Source organism: Pelecanus crispus, chromosome 9, assembly GCF_030463565.1.
Source record: "Pelecanus crispus isolate bPelCri1 chromosome 9, bPelCri1.pri, whole genome shotgun sequence".
In the NCBI taxonomy this organism is placed as follows: Eukaryota; Metazoa; Chordata; class Aves; order Pelecaniformes; family Pelecanidae; genus Pelecanus; species Pelecanus crispus.
In genome coordinates, this window is record NC_134651.1 from 44,045,182 (window position 1) to 44,066,313 (window position 21,132).

Here is a 21,132-nt window from a genome sequence, read left to right on the forward strand (position 1 = left end):
ATGATTTGCATCTGTGCCTGGTATGCTCTTACCCATAAGATGATTCATTTTATGGAGCCAATTATAATTCAAGCAGGCATTTCACTGAGTTTGGGTGAGTCAGGAGGCAAACTGCAACGGCTAGATATTTGCATTTTGTCTGTGTTCTTCACGGAAAGAAATTGCTGGCAAAATCTGTAATAAATGCGGCAGAAAAGGGAATGCTTGCATTTCAGCAACCCCCTCGCACTAGTGTTTCCTACTGTAGCAATGGGCGCTGCATGCTCACCATCCTGATGAATTTGTGACTAATTACCTGGAGAAGCAAATGCTGCAGGTAGTACTGATGAAGGAAATGTTAGTTCCTGAAGCCAGGGGCATGATAGGTATTTTCTTGCAGGATTAGCTTTTCTTTCTTTGTTGTTTTTGGTGCTGATTCTTGAAAATTTGCCCGCATTGTGCATATGCTACCATATTCTTGTAATCTTCTAGTATGGCTATTAAGCATAAGTTAATTTCTGATTAGTAGCAGTTGTCTGCCCGCATGTTCTGTGGAGGAGAGGGACCATGTGCAGTGAGAGCCTGATGCCTTCTACTGTGTTTTTGGTTGAGGCTAGTGTGAAAACTTCCTCTTTTCTGGAGGAACTATTTAATTCTACAATGAATGCACTCCATCTAGTGGGTAATCCTGCTTTTCGTCGTGTTTTGGATATTCACAGTGACTCGGTTGTCAGGGTATGGAGATACCATTTTGTGCTCGTGCTTTCACCAACGACGGGAACAGAAAAGCAACTGCGACTTCAGAGGCTGATCACGGGTCCTGAGAGGAAAGCCGGGGGCTGCCAATTTCCAGCATTTGACCTTTATTCCATCCGCTTCCCTGCCTGCCTCTAGATTAAAATAAAGCTCCAGAGCTATGGGAAATATCACTTCCTAGGGTGGATGGACAATAATTGTGCTTTTCATCCTGGAGTACCTGCAGCAGCAGGAATAATAGCCCCAGAATAGGCAGGGAGGGTATTAAACAGAAAGGTTGGTGATGATTTGAGCGTTAAGTTTACCTCAAATGCGAGCTTGTCAGAAATAATTACAGGATAGTAGCAACTGCTGGCTGCCAGAGACAGTGTAAATACCCTCAGTCGGTGCCTGTTGGGCTTTTGGCACGAATCCTCTGCTCGGCACGGATTGGGAATACGCTCCTCATATTGATGAGGAGTGAATTAAAGGGAGCGTGGGGGGAGGGCTGCCGGCCCCAGCCGCACAGCGGCCTGGCGTGCGAGGTGTGGTGCGAGTCGCTGCGTCCCGCGCGCGGGTCCTGTCGAGCCCAGCCTCCGTGGCGCGTTAGACCCGTGGGCGCTTCTGGCAGAGCTCCTGGGCAGTGGCCTGCGGGCAGTGCTGCCGCTGTTCGGGCGCTGGCGTGGAGCCGGTGCTCCTGTGGTTCACCGCGGCCGCAGCCGATGGGCGGCGAGAGCACCCTCTCTTCTCAGGGTGGGTGTCCCAAGGCCGTCGGCCTCCGCTGGCTGGCCAAGCGGGCTCCCTCCCGAGGACGCCCTTCTGCCCGGCTCATGCTGCTTGAGGCCACGGGCTTTGCGAGTGCGAGGGGCCCTTTTCGTGAGGCGGAGACCAGACCGGTAGATGCCGGCACCTCTCCCAGCCCCGGGGGGCACGCGGAGCTGATCAGCGCTGCCGGTCCTCCGGCTGCGGGAAGGCTGGAAGCGGGTTGATGGGCTGGGAGGAGGAGGGGACCAGACCGGCGGGGGAGCAGCCCTCTCCCCTTGCGCAGGCAGCAGCACCCTTGTCCCTGGCCAGCCCAGCAAGAGCTTCCCCTCCCCTCTCAGTCCTCTCCAGCCACACACGGGTACAATGTGCTGCCCGACTGGGGACCTCCGAGGGTTAAAAGGCCTCGGTCCTCCCTGGTAGCAGTGACCTGAACTCTCATCAGGGAGGGAGAGGCTCCTCTCACCTGGACATGGATGTGTTGCTGCGCTTTGGGTTGGAAGTTTTACCACTCGGGGTTTTTTTAATAAAACACTGGGAGCTATTTGTCCCGAAGAACATGCAGTTAGCAGAGTTAATGCGCCTCTGATACCTGGTTTATAACGGAGACAGTCTGTAATGTCTCTTTATCAGAATCCTCATTCTCAACAGCTTACAATATTTGACAGATTATGAGGGCGTCGCTGGTATTTGAGTGTCATGGTGAGGAGGCCCCAAATGGCGCATCTCACAAACAGGGAGGCTTTGTGCCCTTTTCTCCCGTGTGTACGGCGCAGCGTCGATGCTGACTTGTCGGCGTTTCAGCAGCTGACGAACTTAGCAGAGGCATCTCTCCTGCCTGTCCTCTGTTGATGGAGGAATGATCGTCGGTTCAGCTGAAAGTTGCAGGCTGATGTAACACAGCCAGACGGTTTGGATAAATAAAACATGAAAGATGAATCAGCAGCAACTACTTGTACCATTTGCTGTGCCAGGACCACGTTAACGGATACATTCAGGCTTCACAGCATCCAGCATTGCTCGCTCTGAGATGCCGTGGCCAAAAGCGGGGAGGGAGGCACGTGAGGGCAGCCCAGCCTTGGCCGCTTTGCGTGAGCAAAGGACGTGTGCCACGCTCGTGTGTGATGGGACAGGGCTGCAGGCGTGGTGGCCCTCCTGCTGAGGAGTTGACCGTGAAATGCAGAACCTCCAAAACTGAACTCAGACCTGATCTCCCCTTATTTCAGAGGCTGAAAATTTAAATATGTTTTAAAATAGTTCAGTGTAATAATCGGAGAGTAGAGGTTTGCCTGAAATACTCTGCCAGACAAAAACTAAAGGAGGTACTTGGCAATCAGTATCAGTAAAACACGCTGACATGGTTTGATAGCTTAGGATGAAATTTCAATTGTTCTGTATTGCATTTCTGTTTATAAAGGCTATGCAGTAACTAAAGTATGTTTTTTTCTTCCATACGTGAATCCAGATTACTGGCAGCAATGCTGGCTTTAACGAGAACTGCAAAGAAAATCTGGTCTCTGAACAATTGTGGAGGCTGTCATTCTGAATTGTGTTTTGAGCTCTTCAAGCCTTGATTAATAGGATGAGGCATCAGTTCAGAATTCATATGGACTCCAAATGAAGTTCTTCGTTCCAAATGGCTTGCTCTTCTGGAGTGTGCCTGCATTTGGAGCTAGAACCATGTCTATTCAGTACTAATTAGCTAATGCATGTAATAACTTTGGCTGTGTCTGCTTGAACCATCTTCCCGTAATGCTTTCTGCTGTTACTGTCAGGGAAATGTTGTGTTGCTATTGTAGATGTAGAGTGTATGAGCACTAAAGTGACCTGCTTAGTGGATGAGTTGATGGAGGTGATACTTGCCGTGTTTCCAAAGGGAAGAATTTGGTTGTGCTTCCCAGGATCCAGAAGTATGGCAGTGGGTGAGGTGTAAGAATCTGTAACACTGAAAGTTGTCCAGTATCTCCTAGTCAGTCATCATGTAGTTCCGGCACAGGGGACAGTTGCCAGTGTTGGCTTGCTACCTCCTTACTATTTTTAAAGTTGGTGGTCAGATACAATGGCAAGGCATCTTGGGGTTCAGCAGGTGAGAAAAGCTGGGTTTGAATTTGATGACATTGTCATAGTCAACTGTTTCTTTTCTCTCTCCAAAGAGTCATTTAGGCAACGTCTTGGTTGATATGAAGCTCATTGATATCAAGGACACTTTACCCGTGGGCTTCATCCCCATCCAGGAGACCATCGATACACGTAAGTTGGCGTGTGTTCTTCAGTCCCGTGCCTTGGGAGCAGCCGCTCCACTGGTGCCCGTGCGGTCGGGCGGTGGAGGGCTGTGTCCCAGGCAGAAGGATGCTCTCAGCACTGCTGCTCTCTGCGGTTAGGTGTGCATGTTTGGGGGCAGCTCTGGACTGCAATGAAACAGCCTTCGGTTTTCCTGTACTCTTCAGGCTTTTTAATACTGCTGCCTGACTGTCGCCAGCCTGCCTGCTAGAGCAGCACAGCTCGGGGGCAGGAAGGAATGAATAGTTCAGCCTTTCATTTTGCAAGCAGGGGAGCAGAGCTGCTGTGCTGAGGGATGTTCACCAATGGATATCGAAAGGAAGGGCATGTGCTCATGGTTCTGGGTTTACGCACACTGGCTTTACACCTCCCTCCGTGAACAAACGAAGGCTCGTGTCCTCGCAGGTAGAGCTGAGGATGGTGGGGTGTGTTTGTGCTTGCTGAGAGAAGGACAAGTGGAATGTCCAGGGAAAATACCATCCTCGTTTCTGCAAGGCAGAAATGGCTTTGCTACAACATTTAAGCCAGCAGTTCCCAAACAGTGTATTCGGATCCCCCGAGACTCATGGCGGCGGCAGCTGGAGCCGTGTCTGGTCGCAGCACTCCGCTCTGCAGCAGGCATCAAGTGCTTTGGGCTCGCGGCACGGGGGAGGCTGGGGACGAGCCCCGTGGGAGCTGAGTGTGGAAGGGCTGCAGGACACCTTGCGCTGGTGCCGAGTGTGCAGCTACTGCTTGAGAGCGGGGCTGGTACCAGCGCTCGTCAGTAATGAAATCCAGCCTGGTTATGAGTAGAAAGGAGTTATATGAGCCTGCTTTGCAGGGAATAATTCATGCGGGTCTGCAGCAGATGAGGATGGTTTTTCAGTCACTACTGACCTGGTTCTGATTTGAACCTGGGACCTAGAAGTGAAAGGCTCTGCAGCCCATTTCCCATTCCCCTGGGTCGCCCCCTTTCCCTGGAGAGTTCCTGGGCACATGTGGTGCGGGGGAGAGTCATCGGCTTATCCTGCTCGCCCTTGGGAGTGCTGGACGCTTACGGTGTGCTGCTGTAATTTTTGTGAAAGTCCCGGTGGAAAGGGACTTTGTAATTAATTTAAAATGCATTGGATTGTGACCCATATAATCTTTAAAGCAGAGGCACTGTCTGTATTAATGAAGTGGTGCATATCCCTGCCTCCATTAGCATGAATGAACACATTTTGATTGACTGTTTATAATAAGTTTACTTAAAATTAACTCTGGTTAAGCATGTGTAATTAATGTATCCAGCTCCTAAACCAAGTTTGCTACAGACTGCAGACTCTAGCCAAGTGTGAAAGAGACCAAAGACAAAAGCAAATAGTCGGCTTTGTACTTACTGTGAAAGTCAAATAGGAGGCGCTGATTTTGTTCAGAGTTAAATTTGTGATTATACATGTTTCTGTGCTCTTCTCTAAGTGACAGTTGACTTGTAGTAAATATATGAATATAGTACTCCTTACTAGGTTCTGAGAAAATTATCAGATGTGGAAGCTTTAAGCCCTGGGCTCCTAAAATGGGTTTTAGGCACTTCAAATAAAAGCCCTAGTTTCCCAAAGCAGGAGTAGACTAGGCTTCAGGGATACAGGGATTTAACATCTCTAAAAGACAGCACTGTAACTGCAGCGCTGCACGCACAGATGCTGTACTGTGACACACCTCACACTGTCTGTACATTTATTGGTGCTGGTGCGACAGCAGATTTCAGGGGCTGGGATGGATTGCTTTCTCCAAGGTGCAGATTACGAAACAGGAGGAGCCTGTAGAGACAGGGCTGCTTGCCATCTGTTGAAGGGAGAACATATTTTTAAGCTGGAGGATATTTATTCATATTAAACGGAAGGGTTTTTATTTTGCAGGCACTTGTTTGTAGTTGTTGGTTGTTTCCAGATTTTCTTTCGATGTCTGCACTTTAGATTTTCAGCTTATCAATAGACTTCTGTCATGTCTTTCAAGTGCTTGCATTCACAAATAGAAACCTCACCTTGCTCGCATCGAGACTCGCGGGCTCTTTAGGGTGAGACAGCAATGGTTTCCAAGCACCGCATATCTGGAGCCGTGTGCCAGTACCACCTGTCATGCGACTGACCCACGGCTGGGTGTGGATTGTGTCTGCGTGCAGGCAGCGTGCACGCGTGAACTCATTACACAGATAAGCCTTAACTCGGATGGCCCTGAGTTTTTCTTGATGGATAACGTGGAAACAAGTGAAACTGTTCTGCGATGCATAGCAGGAAAGGGCTGTGCAGCACATTCATCCACCCTCTGAACACGGGTCAGCGCAGCACGGTTGCCCCGTAGGAGGTCCTAGCAATTACTGCTTTGTAAATCTGGTTTATCCCTACAAAGATACCAGGCCAAACACGATGGGAGTATCATTTCAGGGCTTGCTGACTGAGTCAGGGGAGGTCACTAGCACTTAGGATGCGTGAGATTTGGGCAGAGAGCTTTTACTGTTTGCCACTCTGCATGGCAGTCTGTTTTCCTGCCTGCTCCTCCTCTCGGTTTGGTTGGCTCTTGGGAAGCTCTTGGCAGAATAAACTGACCGGTTGTGTCAGCAGCTTCCAGGTATGTTCCTAGAGGCAATGCTTGTGGGAGGAATATTTACATACGACTGTCCAGGCCGGTAAGGCAAACATCACATTGGAAAGAGAAAGCGAATGTGAGAAGTATGTGGAAGTGGAAAAATCACCTGCCATTTCTGTTCCGTGGTGCAGTACTCTGTGGCGTACGTGATGTCTTATCTTCTCTGCAGAGGGTAGTAGGGAGTACTTGTTTATTGCAGTGCCTAATAACAAATCTCACACAGTGTACAGAGAGCTCCTGATAGAAAATTTCTCCAGTCACTGAATGGCACTGCACTGTCTGGTTTGCTGACATATATCTGTTCTTTGGCTCCAGTTCCTGCCATAATTATCTGCCTAATCTCTGGAGAGACAATAAATAACATTTATACCCTAATCTTGCATAAAAACCACCCTGTGTCCTGGGTTGTTTTTGCAGAAGAAATAGCTTTCAGAAAGAAGAGGCTGTGCATTAAATTCATCCCTCGAGATTCTACAGAGGCAGCGATCTGTGATATCCGAATCCTGGGTAGATCTAAACAAGCCCCTCCTCAGTATACATTCATTGGGTAAGTACCCCTCACTCCAGAAGCTGTTGTCATAAATTCGATTGCACCAAGGCTAAGCATCCTGTTTTCCTATAATTAGTAAGTAGTAGTTTGTAAGAGCTGAAGCTTGTCATTAGAAGAGTCTACATAAGTACGAGTGTTACTGAGCTTGATGTAGGAATTAACTAACCCCCTTTCTTTTTTCCCCCCAATTAGACTGGTTCTCACTAACCAAGGTGTCTGTGAAACACGTCACTGCTTGATGCTTGTGCACGTGTGCACTGTTTGCTGGTAGCGTTAATGTCTTCTGTGTCGATTACACAGGGAGTTGAACAACATGGGCATTTGGTACCGGATGGGCAGAGTTCCACGCAACCACGAGTCGTCACAGCCTGCGACTCCTCCTTCCCAAGTACCGTCTTCGACACCAGCTCCTAACCTGCCACGGTAAGCTTTCCGCTTTCCAGCCCCTTCTGCTTGATGCTGCAGGGTGTATTGTTACTAACCTTGCCTGGCGGAATCAAAACCAGGGTGCCACATCAGTATGAATGATTGTGTGGCGTCATCTGATAACGAGGGAATGTGGTGTTCTTTCAAGTATTTGCCTACTGGAAGTTCCTTTGGCTGTCGTTGTATAAAGACATATGGGTGAAGGAGTCAGAAGAAAGAAAAAGCCTGCAGAGGAAGGGAAATGGCAAACTATACCTTTTCTTTGTTTTCAACTGCGTGCAGTGTTATAGTTTCCAACAAGTATGCGTGGGTCACCCTTGGAGGGTGGGCCAGAGCTGTAGCCAAGCCATTTCTCTCCCTGAACAGGGCCAAAGGGAGGGAGAAGCGTTCATACAGATTTTAATGCATAGGGAGACAAGTTTTGCTCATTCTCCAGAATCAGTCTGCTCGTGGTTTGAACTACTGGCCCTGTTTTTTCTTTTCTTGGACCCGACCACCGTGCTCCAGTCTTGCCGCTGACATTGAGCGTGCAGAGCAGACTGCTCATCCTGCAGCGACCGACAGGAGCAGCACTTCTGGGCGGACGCTGGCACAGTGTCTGTCCCGGTTGTTTTCCCTGTGTTACAGACAATATTTGTGTGTGCGTATAAATGTACGCACTTGTGGGTATACTTGCATATAATGGTAGTCCTGTATTGGCAGCTTACTTGCTGGGTTTCTCTGGACAAAACAGAGTGGTGTTAAGCGACAGACCAACCCAGATGGAGGTTAAACTCTGCGCGTTACACGCCTGGCATTTGCTCTGACAGCCCAGCGTCCAGTGTGAGGCACGCTCCTACTGATGAGGCTCGTGGACTGAACTCTGGGCCGCGCTGTTCCCGGGGGATGGCGCGTTCTCTGTGGGTCCCTTTGGGCTTTTGCTTAATTAAGCAAGCACGTATTCTTGCACTAGGCATTTGGCATACTGCAGATACGTTTACAGTATTACAATAACTGTTGAGAGCTAGAATTTCGAAGGAGGCAGCAGAGGGCAATTCCAGGGGGATCGGTTTGTGTACAAGGGTCATTGTGTCGTATGGGTGGAAAATACTCGTGTCCTTCGGAGTCTTGATTTACAGGTCATTTCAGAGAGTGACGCTTTTAAACCGCTGTATACTGTTCCTGAAAAAGCTATCGGGTATCTTTTTAAGGCAGGTGTGTACATTTGAGCCTTCACCTGTGACCCAGACTTAAATCTGCTGTCTTGCAGTGGCTTTTTGAACTCTCCAAAGCATTTGGGCATTCCTTTCGCTGAGAGTTTTGCTCAGTCACCTGCCATGCCATGGCACGCTGCTTGCTGTCCTGTACTGTCAGGTGCGCTGCAGGCAGAGGTGCTGTCTTGCTTCGCAAACAGAGATGGAGGCAAAAGAGATGAAAAGCCAGCAGTCTTCTGGAGATTTCAGCCTGTCCTACCGGGAGCTGATACGTTGTTTTGAACTCCGCTGGACATAAGCTACATGCTAGCACAGGCCGTGAGAGATCAGAGAAAAAGATGTCTTGATTTTTTTTTAGAGCACAGATCTTCATTTTCTGTCTGCAAGAAATTCCTGCCTGGGCAGGTTTCCACAATAAAGAGAAAAAATTATCATAGCAAGAGAATGTCAATGGTGGTCCTTAATCACTAAGTGCGGAAGGGTCACTTTATGGCCGAGCAGGGAAGGCTGCAGAGCAGCGTCAGAGCTATTGGGAACAGGGCCAAAATTAGAGCTCAGAGCATCAGCGACAGTCTGAAAAGAAGTGTTTACAAGGCTTATATATTTTATAACCTCTTGTTGTACAGTTTATGGTTTACAATGGCTGCAAGGAAATTGGATCAGTTTTGTTTTACTTGCCAAATAAAGCAAATGTCAAAATAGTCAATATAAAATGTATTCTAATTTGGCTGAGTTAAAACAGCCAGTGTGCAGTGGAATAATTGAATGTTACATTAATGCCTCCTAGTAAAAACCACCTGTCTGTAGCCAGCTCCACTCTCGTGCCCTGTCTGTGATTTACAGGTAACTTTTACACCACCAGCCTGATCATTCAAAACATCTTTCATGTCTGTTTTTTTACTCTGATTATTTATTATCCAATATATTTTTTAAGAAATAGAAATGTATATAAAGGTGCATCCTGCAAATATTTCATTATTACGGGGAACACATACTACTTGAAAGCCTTTTCTAATACTTTATCAGCAATGTGGTAAGTTACTCAACACTTAATGTTTGTGGAAGATTGTAGTCACAAGTAACCTCTTATTTTTACTTCACCATAGAGAGATGAGATTGCGCTGGTAGCCAGTTTGCTGTTTTATTCCATGTGGATATATCCTGACAGGAACAGCAGCGAGTTGTTCTGATGCTGCCGTGAGCGCTAAGAGAAGACTGTGAACAGTGCTGAATAGAGAGTGCTGTAGAGATTCTGCCATTAGGCTGGCCAGATATTTAAGCTATTCCCTTCAGTTGCTGTCTAGCATTATAAAATAATTTTAAACCAAGAGGGTATGCTTGGGCGCTTCAGAACAACCGCTAACACCAGATATAAACTAAACCAGTAAAACACACCAGTGAGCTTCTGCACAGCAAAACCTTCCTAAATGGAAGGACTTTTTACTGTGGGAGATGTTTATTTCTGCACCAGCCATGTTTCCTCCTCTGATCCACAGTGTAAGTTACTGATGGCAGCGGATGGCGGCACATCGGAGTTTTGTCACGTGTCAGAGGTTTGACCTCCACAGCTTGCTGCACGTCAGCAATACTGCTTCCACTGCTTGTGTCGCGGGGTTATGGCTCGCAGTCAGAACTGCACAAGGGGAGGCTTTGTTTGATATTCGTGCTGGACTGCATATGTTACTTTTCAGCCATTTCTTCTCCTTGGTGTTTCCTACTGCAGGCATCTGGCTTAATGGTCTCTAACGGCAGCCCTTGCCATCCCAGTGAGGATGGCATGCTGTGCTGTGGAGCACAACCGTGCCATTGTGTGAGGCATCAAGCTGCTTTACTGTCTTTTCTCTCCAAATTCTGCGACAGCTTCTTGGCGCTAATGGCAGCCTGGAGAAATGCGCTTGCAGTTTTCCATTCTAGAAGGCTGCTACTAAAGAACTATTTTTGTTGACTTGAGTCAATAGTGGGAGTTTAATGTAACTTCCCTCAGTATCTCTCCTCTGTGTTCAAGGCCTGCGCTCTCCGGTGCTGCATGGTGACATCGCTTTGGGGAACAAGAAGGTAATCTTCCCGCAAAAGAGGTGCTAGTAACAGGTAACTCGCCTGGCCCTTTGCACACTTGTGCTTCACCCAGCCTGCGGATAGGCGATTGCCACTGCATGGGGTGGGGCCTTGGAGAAAAGTACACATCACGAGCATTGGAGCAGTGTCTTGGGGCTCAGCCCCTCCGTGCCTCAAGCTCTGTTGGAGTCGGCTAGAGCAGGATTTGTGTGTGACGTTCTCCTCTTCGGGTCCACTTCCAGCCTTTTGGGAGCAAGTCCCTGACTTCTGTGAATGCGCGCAGAGCCAATCTCGAACCATTTTGCCTTGTGGCTGCCTATACAGTGGCTCCCGTCACGGCCGTGGTGCTTTGTGAGCCTGTGCAGCTTCTGTGGTTCGGGAGCGCCTTTCGTATCCCTTCCTGAGGTGCTGCAGGAGTCTCTACCACTGTCACTCAAACAGCCCTCTCACAATTTGTCAGCTGCAAGCAAGATGTCAGTCAGTGCTGCTGAAGTGTGTTTTACAGTGACAGACATAATTGCACTTAACTTTTTGCGTGGATGTTATCAATCTGTGACGGATACTTTGGGAAATGGAGCACTCTGATTGCAGATGATGTGTCACAGGCGTTTAATCTTCCTCTCAGAGAGACCGGGATTCAGTCACAACTTTTACTTGTTGATGTCAGGTTTTGAAAATGTAGATTCGTGCTGACCCTGGGAATCGTTCAGTCATTTAGTCTGCAGGGCTGTCATCTGAAAGGTTAATGGCTTACCAGGGAGAAGGAAGATCTTGCTGCAATCTGCTTGGATTCATATCATGCGTTAGCGTGGCTGGGCACTCAGCGTTTCGGTTCAGAAGGGCAGAACTCCTCCGGCTGCCTTCTTGGGATGCCTGTGCCACATCTCCATGGCTGTTCTAGTCGAGAACCAAGAGGTAGGGCAGGGGAGAGGGCAGGCCAGCCCTGGGGCAGGGGGCAAGCCTAAGCTGCAGGTCTCGGTGGGGCTCACCGTGCCTGCTGCCATCCAGGAGGCAGAGCCGCGAGTCGGTCGCTCGTGCTCTGGGCTGACCAGAAAGGCACACGGGTTAGAAAACAGTGTCGGCACTGCATGCTGCACCTCCAAGTTTGCCTGGTGACCAAGAGAGGTGGCAGAGCTGGCGGGACGCCTGGCCTGGCCTGGCGAGTCCAGCGGCACCGGAGTGCTGCAGCTCGGGAGGGAGTTGCCGTCCCGGTGCGGTGGCGGCTGGGAACGCTGAGCAGGCTCAGTTTCTCACGTGTGGGGCTCCTGGTGCAGCCAGGCACAAGCCGTTGTGGGGACCGGCAGGAGGAGGCACCGGTTTGCAGAGCCAGACGGAGAGAGGATCGGGAGAGGGGTGGCTGCTTCCCCGAGAGCAGCATGCTGCTGGCGCAACACGGCTGCCCGCTCCCGTGCACGCAGCAGCAGGGACAGCCGGAGCTGGCACGGCACAGCCGGATCGAAAGGGCATGGTTTTCTCTTGGCTAGCAAGGTGACGTGGCCGGGCTGGCCTGAGAGGCCGCAGGCAGCAAGCACGGGGTGAGCTGGAGTGTGGCAGCCTGTTGCGGTCGGGGGGAGCCAGGCAAAGCCTCCCCGGGTGCAAGGGGGTCTGCGTGCAGCCGGGCGGTACGAAACGCCCACCATGGGCAGGCAAGGGACTGGGCTGCTGGTGCTGGAGCCCAGCTGGAAAAGTGTCATGGTTCAGCCCCAGCCAGCAGCTCAGCACCACGCAGCCATCGCTCACTGCCCCTGCCCCGGTGGGATGGGGGAGAGAATCAGAGGAGTGAGAGTGAGAAACACTCCTGGGGTGAGATAAGAACAGTTTAATAATTGAAATAAAATAAAGTAAAATAATAATAATAACAATATAATAATAATAGTAGTAATAATATCCAAAGCAAGTGATGCCCAATGCAGTTGCTCACCACCCGCCGACCGATGCCCAGCCAGTTCCCAGCAGCGATCGCTGCTCCCCGGCCAACCCCCCCAGTTTCTATACTGCCCATGACGCCGTATGGTATGGAATGGCCCTTGGGGCAGTTGGGATCAACTGTTCTGGCTGTGCCCCCTCCCAGCTCCTTGTGCCCCTGGCAGAGCATGGGAAGCTGCAAAGTCCTTGACTGGCATAAGCAGTGCTGAGCAACAACTAAACCATTGACGTGTTATCAGCGTTATTCTCCTACTAAATCCAAAACACAGCACTGTGCCTGCTGCTGGGAAGACAATTAACTCTATCCCAGCCGAAACCAGGACAAAAAGGCAGCGGGTGCTCCGTGCCGCCCCGGCTGGAGGGGGCTGCAGGCCGGGTGCTGGCCCCTACGGCAGCACCAGCGTGGCCGTGGGGCCCCGTGCTGGTGTGTCCCGGGGAGGTGGCAGTCCCTCTGGACTCTGCCTGCGGGGCCTGAGCCCCAGCCCAGGAGCGATGCCCAGGGCCAGAGCAGCATGTGCACCTCCCCCTGCTGCCTGCCTCCTCCCGGGGGTCTGGGCTTCTGCAGGGAGAGGGGCTGTGTGCCGGGACAGACCCGGGGCCCCAGTACACGTCTGCCGTGCTTGTAACTCCTGCCTGCTCGGCATGGCTAATAAGCTACAGAAACAGCTCATTTGTGCTGCAGCTCGCAGCCCTCCCAGCTGTGGGTCTGCGGCGTGGCTGGCAGGCGTCCCTCCCCGCACGCCCTCTCCGTGCTCCGAGCACGGTCAGTCTGTGCCACCAAGTGCTCGCGTCTTGAAGAACCGATCTGGCAGGAGTATTGCACCAGGGAAGGGCTGCTCTGGTTTTGATAAGAAGATAACAACTGCCCTACTTAAACCCCTGAAATAAGAGCAGGATGTGTAAATTTTCCTCCCGTGCTCCCAATTACCTTTTAAATCGTTAAGCTACCCCTCCTTAGAAAAGGGAAATGATTTGCTCCTGTTCCTCTGCTCCCAGTGGAGTTTAATGTTAAGGAATGTAAGAATTTCCTTTCTAGGCAGAGAAGTCTGATTTTTCAAATTGATTTATTAATGGTGTTTGAACTTTGTCGTGTAAGCTTGGAAAGTGATCAGTGTGTGGCTTTCTGCTGGAGGCTGATGATGTGCAATAGGTGGCAGCTAATAAAGCAGCACCACCGCGCCGGCGTGTTGGAGACCCGAGCGCGCTCTGATAATAAGCCAGCCTTACTCTGTGCAGTGGGTTAATTGAAGGGAGGTGGGAAGCCTTTTACCTTCCCTATTTTTTAAGTAGCAACAATATTATTTATAAATAACTATCTTAATATTTTCTTTAAGACATTTAAAATAGATTTTATGGAGAGTCTGTAGAGGAAGAGGTTCCAGGGCTTCAGTGCTGTTCTGCTCTGGTGGGGAACAAAGCCAAGACTTCAGAAAGCTGCTGGGGACTGGAGGCAGGCACCGGTGGTAGCCCGATGGCCAGGATGCTTTTGCAGAGTGGTGGGGGTCTCCCTTAAAGTCCCTCATCTGAACCAGATGCTGCCAAATCAGGAGTACTTTGGGATGGATGTTTCTGGTTTGACTGGAAACTGCTCTGAGAAACGTTGCCAGTGGGATCTTTTGACGGCCTGAGCCTTTCTACAAAATGCTTCCTTCTTGATGGAGCTGCATTTTGTAATCTGTTTCATCAAAAGAGCTCTAAAGTAAAAGTACCTTCTGATTTACAACTAATAAAACATATTCTTTGGCTTGAATGCTGAAGTTGCCTGTGTTGTGAAATGCAGCACAATATTCCTCATTTTTAAATTATGTACCCTACAAGAGGCCAAGGATGGTACAAGGGCTGGGTTCACATCACAGTAGCTATGGATTAAAAAAAAAAACAATGAGATTGAAACAGTAAGTTAAAGCTCAGAAGAGTGTTTCCATAGACCCATTCCAGTGGGTATGGTAAGAAGCAAAATTTAAGGATGAAATGTCTGTGATGCATGTACGCTGTGCAAATCTGAACACGATGGTTGGTTTGAGTGGGTAAGGGGTGCTGGCATACATTTACCCAGAGTCTGTTTCCCATAAGGAATTTGTTATGAAACTGCACTGACCGTATGGCTTGCATCCAACTCAGCTGGATGAAGACGTGCAAAAATTGGTCACAGTCCAGTATGTTTTAGTGGTAGAAAATGATGATTAGGAAAAAATGTTTAAACAATATGAGTGGTTTCCAGGCACAAGAATCCCTTGCAGCAGCCGAGAGAGAGAGACACTAACTGTAGTTAGAAGAAGTTTGATTGATTTAGCTGATTTTGAGGATGCATTGAAAAATTTGGGGAGTGCTCCGAGTGAAGAGGGTTTGATAACCTTAGAGTAATTTTTCTTTATAGAGCCCTGTTCCTGGTATAGTAATATTCCTGGAGGCGTATTTTCTTTAGGGTAGGGTCATTAAGTACAAACCGAAGGTATTCATTCAAAGAAGCTATATACTCAGTTGTTTAATAAGCCCTGCAGGGGAATTGAGCGTTTTTTCCCTAAAACTTCTGTGTTGTCTGCTATTTAATATGATCTCTGCCACTGTTGATTTGTAATCTGTGCTTTCACCCCGAAGTGCATGTGGTTGTGTTCAGATATTTCCTTCTTTAAATCAATCACTTTCACCATTTTCCAAAACACTTCTTGAGTTTATTGCTTTTAGTAAAGTGTTTGGACTGTCATTATTTATTACTGGCAAAGTGCTGACAACGTGCTCTTCCCAAATGAGTCTTTATGTGGAATATTTGTTTAACAGGTTTTGCAGGGGAGGCGTCGCTGCTCCCCGCGGGCTGGCTCTGCCTGCCGCGCCCCGGTGCTGCGGGGTCTGCCGGGGCGGCAGCCCCCCTCCGCGCCCGGCCCCCCAAGGGGCTCGCCTCCGAGGGATGCCTCCCGTCGGACGCGCGAGCCCCGGCTTCGTTGCGCTGATTAATTTGACAGAATTTAAAATCCTAACCAAGGAAGCTTACGCCGTGTGCAATTTATCTTTTTGGAGTATTTCTGCTGTTTGGCAATTTTTCCCTACTGCTTCATTATCTGAAAACTCCTGACTCTGGAGAGTAGCTAGTGAAGGATGTGGAAAGCTGCGCTCTTCCCGCTGCAGCCTCCAGAGACACCGCGCTGCTCATCTAAGACAACCACTTCATAAGCACTTCATGCTTGCAGTATGAGGTCTTAGTTCTTTGATGCAGTCCTCTGCCTATAACAATTTAATGGGCTACAGCTCAGACTTTCAAGCAGCGTAAATTAAACTTGTTGGGTTTTTTCTATTGTTTGGCAGCTGTTCTATCCTGGTTACTTAAGTCCTCTGATCTAAATTAATCCCTGTATAGAGGAAGCTGCAGGAGTTTCGTTCTGCATTAAGCCTTACACTTTGGGTTGCCGGTCTGCAGTAGATCATGCGCCCTCGTTAGCGTCATCGGGGTTTGTTCCCTTCAGCTGGTGCCTGCTTTACTTTTGACAGAAGAGCGCAGCATCGTTTGCCCCATCTTTGAGGCGTGGCCGTTTCGGGAGGGGGATGCGCGGCGGCACGCCGTATGTAGTGCATTGAGTACGCGGGCTGCAGACAGGCCTTTTTCCCTTTCTACAGCTGGGAAAATTAAACGGGTAAATCTAAAAGTGGAAAGAATCACTCACTCCCTTTTTCATTCTCTCGTGCATTTGGGCTTTTATAAAATCTGAATCTGGCACCACCAGCTCTCATTGATTTTTGGGAAACAGGATATTTTAGTAGCTTGGAATGAGATGAAATGCTTGCAAAGCCCATATGTTGCTTGTTTTAGGGAAAGGGTCAGGAAGGTTTTAGAAAGTATTTAAATATTTGGTTTACACGATTAGAATAGATTGTCTGGAATGAAGTCCATTACCCGAGGTGATTCTTGCCTCACAGTTTTGTTTTTCATTGCAGTTCTTTGGAGTATGAGGTAGGTGTTCTGGCATCGCAATGCCCGAGCACAGTAAAAGTTAAGGACTGTGAATAAATACCGTAGATGGGATTCTGGACACCACCGCAGGCATAGGTATCTGCTACGGCGTCGCCTGCAAGCTGCAGCTTGGAAAATGCATTCTGGTAGAGCGGGCGGTTGCTGAGAGGTGCTCTGATGTCTGTCAGTGAAACTCCAGCAGCCCGTTCCTTAGAAATGGGCTTTTTCCTCCCTCCATAGGCAAAGCTTTCAAGTTGGATTACGTTTCTTGAGAGCTACAGCCTGATATTAACTTCTTTGTAGGTGTGTTTTCGGCTTTCTGCAGCTTGGAATTTCATTATTCTGTCCTCAGTTTTTCATGAGACATCTTTGCGTAATCCATTGATTACGGAAGACAGGATTCTTTTTATTTGAAGGTATTTCTAAGAGACTGCAGTTTTTGCGGCACTGTTCTTAAGTTCGTTTAAAATAAATTGCAGTCATGGCAGCGGTACATCAAAGAACAGGGCGATTCCAGCCTGCAGCATGCAGTATGGTTTCTAATATATTTGATAACGTAGGGCGGTTCTTAAAAGTTTTGCCTGATTTCTCTATCATGCTCATCCAATCCAGTTGGAAAGCAAAAACTTCCCATTGTTCTTTTGCTGTGCATTGTTGATATTTTTATGTGAATTATGAAGCATCCTTTGATATCTGGCATTTCCCCTTGTGATCCTCTGTTACTTTTTATGAGTACTTGCCCCCTAACTTCAAAAGCAGTTCATCACCTTCCTGCAGACAGTTATTAATAACTGATTTGGAACTGTTGGGCATTCCTGGGCCTGTTTTATGCGAGTTTCTCTCCAAAAACATTCAAAAAGTGGCCATAATGTGCGCAGACCTCAAACCGCCTTTGCTAGCATGGGAAGGATCTCTCTCATCACGTGCTGCTTCTGTTGCTGTCGTATGTAGACTTGTTCCGTAGATTTAATGACTAAAACAAAAACTGAAGTTGAGAGAGTAATTAAATCTACCCTGTCCTGAACTGTGCTGTTGCAGTTTTTTCATCCTAAATTGCCTGGAAATTATCGTATGCTAGGGAAAAATATTTTTTTTGTATTTAACCCATGCTGGAACAGTGTGGTTGTGACTGCAGCCTTGGGGAGAGCGGGCGGGAGCCCTGATGGCTGGCCTCGCTGGGGCAGGCGTCCGTCCGTCCGTCCCTCCTTCCCAGCAGCACCAAACCCACCTCGTTGCTGCCACTCGGCAGGGAGGAAGAAAGCTCCTTTTTGTGACAGTTCAAAAGGAAAATAATTGGCATGGGGATAGTTAGTGTGAGTTGCCATTCCTTAACATTAGAGATTCCACTAAAGTACTAATAATTACTGTTAATATCTTTCAGTGGAAACTTTCAGAGTAAACGAGCACTGGTTGAAGCAGTATTTAACGGCATGCTGCTGGCATGATAAGAATGCAAATAAGCGTTATTAGCCTAATGATTTTGCTGTCGCCATGGCTGTGCAGCAGTAGCGTTGTGAATATGTCATGCAGTACCCGTGAATTTGGAAAGTGTGTCAAAACACAACTTCAATTAGTTTGCTCTAATTATGGCTCTAGAGAGTTCATAACTATATCACTCCTCATTAAAAGAGATTTTCTTATATGGATTAATACAGCACAGAAAGGGATGTTTGAGCGGTCTGAGGCAGAGCTGCGCGGAGGGAGGATGCCCGTGGTGTGGCTGGAGGTGCGGTGGGTCCAGAGCAGCGCCGGGCTCCGGCCCCGTCCCGGGAGCTCCCGGTGCAGGGCAGGGGCTGGGAAACCTCCCGTGCAGGGCGGCGGGACCGGGCGGCTGCGCCGGGATGGTGGGGGGCCGCTTCGGTGTCCTTCAGAAGAGGGTTTTGTCCCTTGGCACGTGAACCTGGCGGGTGATTCTGGACAGGCTCTTCAGTTTAATAAAAAACAAACCAAACCCCCCCCAGAAGCCCTAGCAGGAACGATACTTGATGCTAAAATGGAGATGTGGCCTGAAAGCTTTGCTCTGATAAAGGTCGAGGAGCGTAGGCAGCCAGAAGCCTGTGTCAGCCTGGCGTCTCCGAAGGAGCCTTGCGGGATGCCACATGTCCAGGTACCTCTCCCAGGGTATTTGTAGCATCTTTCAAATCCTGTCTTTTTGTATTGCCTCAGCGTGTTCTTGCTTTGCAGAACGGGGAAAAGATTCTTGTGCTCGCAGGTGAGCAGTTGGTGAAGGGTTAAAGCAGTAATTGTTTAAATCTTTTAGGCTTTCCTCCCAGTTCTGTGATAATTTGATGAAGAACTTCACCCTAATTAAATATTCAAATTAGGAATAAGTGTCAATATGGCTTCCCATTGCCTGGAATGATGATTAATTGTATTCAAAACTCTAGTGGCCGCTGTAATCTAAACCAAACCGTTGTTCTTGATTATTTCTGCAACACATTTACCATGTTTTTGTTTTAAAATTTAAACTAGTAATTGATTTGCCATATGCCGCAGAGCTGCACATACTTTCACGATATGTGTTTAGGAACTTGGGGACTTTGTAATTGGGATTTTCTTGCTTTTCAATGGCAGCCTCTTTTTTTTTTTTTTTTTTTGTCTTCTACAGTGCAAAATGGTTTGGCTTTCACAACGCATAAGGAAAATGCATTATGCAATCAACTTAGTGTAGGTATAAGTTATATTGATCCTGGCCAAAGTTTGCATTAATTTAAAATAAATTAGACTTTGTTTCCCATTTTTCCCTACAATATCGTGCTTTTAAAAAGGGAAGGGGAGAGATGATCTCTTCTAGCAGTTACTGCCCTCCGTCTTGTGGTCTTGTAGCTAAGCGTTCTCCTTGGAGACGTGGCTTTCCTCGGTGCAGCTCGGTGGGAGCGACGAAATGCCGGTTTGTCCTACCTCAGAGATGGGAAGTGGCCACAGATGGGGGGCACGGGCCGTCGTTTCCAAACACCCTCGTGACAGCCCGCGTTCGAGCCCCCTGGACTGGCTCCGTCGGCTCACGAGCCCCGTAGCGGTTGCAGGAGTGCCAGCCCGCGGAGAGCAGCTCTCCCGGTGCGTCCCCACGCGTAGCATTTGTGATTCCCCTGCTGCAAGGGAGTGCCGCGGTGTGTCTTTTAACGTTGCTACGTCTGAAACGGAGAGCAAACGGGATACCCTGCGGAGCTAGGCAGCACGGTCTGCATACGTCATCTTCTGCCGCCGTATTTGCGTGTGTGGTCACAGCCCCTCGGCCAGCGAGCGATTCATTTTAATTACACGCGTGGAACGTGCGCACCGCTTCGGCATATGGTGCTTGTGAAACCTGGTGCTTGTGTGAGCTGCCAGGCACGCTCGTGGCGACTGGGGACTTGGTTCAGAAAGTCTTTTGCAAACCCAGGATTGGGAGCTTTCCTGGGAGGCTGCTGCGTGACGGCTCCTCGTGGTGCTTACGCCGTGGCTGCCACGAGCCGCGGGTGGGACTGCATCCTTGGCCCTGCGGTGGGCCAGCCGGCTCGGTGGTCTTTGTGGAAAAGGGCTGTCCAGGCAGAAGAGGGGCAGCCTGTCCCGCAGCAGAAGCTGGTAGAAACTTCTAAAATGCTCTGCTGAGAAATGTGCTTTTTAAGATCTGCTTCGTTTACTTCCAAAACAATTCCTGCTGTTTTGTTTGGGATGAAGAAAGCGGTCCCGCGTACAAGCAAAAGAAATTGGAAAGTCTTTCTGTTAGCTGTTTTGGTGCCTCAGAAAGTATTTTTGGATACTGCTATTAAAAAACAAATGAAAAGTGTGTAATGCCTACAGGCAGTGGTCTTCTGTTTTAAAGTGTGTTCATGACAAACCTGCCTCTGCTCGCAAAGAGTCTCATATGGATTGTGTTTTAAGCAGCAAACTGTTAGCCAAATTCGAAAATATTTTCACACCATCTTTTTTTGGTTAGAAATAGCTTTGGGAAGCACAAGCAAACTCAAACTGATGTTTGCTTTTTCTTATTTTATCCATGCTGTTCACCATCAGCTGCATCAAGGTCTAAAAATATATAGTTCTTCACAAAATGTGTCCTGTTCTTAAAGGCAGATAATTTCCAGATGATTTGCTTGATAGATAAAACCTGCTAGCTAAGAACAGGGATTTGATGCTCTGCTGGAGAATACACGGGGCCCTTTCTCGCAGATTGTGGGAGGACACGAAGGCCGGCTGGTTTTTCTGGCAGGAGGGCGATGCCGAGGGTCTTGCCGCGTCCAGTAGCTCTCGCTCCTGTGAAATGGTAGCTGCTGCCTCTGCTCTCGTGCTGCGCTAAGCTCTCTGTGAAGAGGGAGCATCTTCGTTACATATGGCAATGGGGTCCAGAAGATTAATGACAACATTTTATAACAATTCACACAGACCTGGGAGCAGCATTAGAAAAACACAGCTTGGAATTAGAAGGGAAAAGCCCGAATCTCTCATCAAAGCACAGAAATCTGTGGGCTGTCCCTAACAGTTGCTAGCAAAACGTCTTTTCTCAGGGCAGACTTCTCGGTGGAGCTCCGTGGCTGGCCGGGCGGCCGCGCCGGCCGGACGAGGTGGGAGCGTGATGGCAGAGGCAGAGCCGGGTCCGCCGTGGCGAGCAGCCTTGCTCAGGCGCTCCAAGCCCCGGCGCTCCCGTGCCCGGGCAGCTGTCCGAGGCTGCGTGCGCTGGGCGGGGGAGCTGGCGCTGG

General features: G+C 48.9%; 1 protein-coding gene across 1 annotated transcript in view; it reads left to right on the forward strand.

Annotated features, from left to right (window-relative positions):
• The window catches only part of MVB12B (multivesicular body subunit 12B), a 67,035-nt gene that overhangs the window by 13,026 nt on the left and 32,877 nt on the right, over nucleotides 1-21,132 (forward strand). The window contains 3 exon segments of the mRNA XM_075716628.1: nucleotides 3,630-3,726; nucleotides 6,778-6,907; nucleotides 7,211-7,333. Of these exon segments, the coding sequence (XP_075572743.1) occupies nucleotides 3,630-3,726; nucleotides 6,778-6,907; nucleotides 7,211-7,333 (350 nt within the window).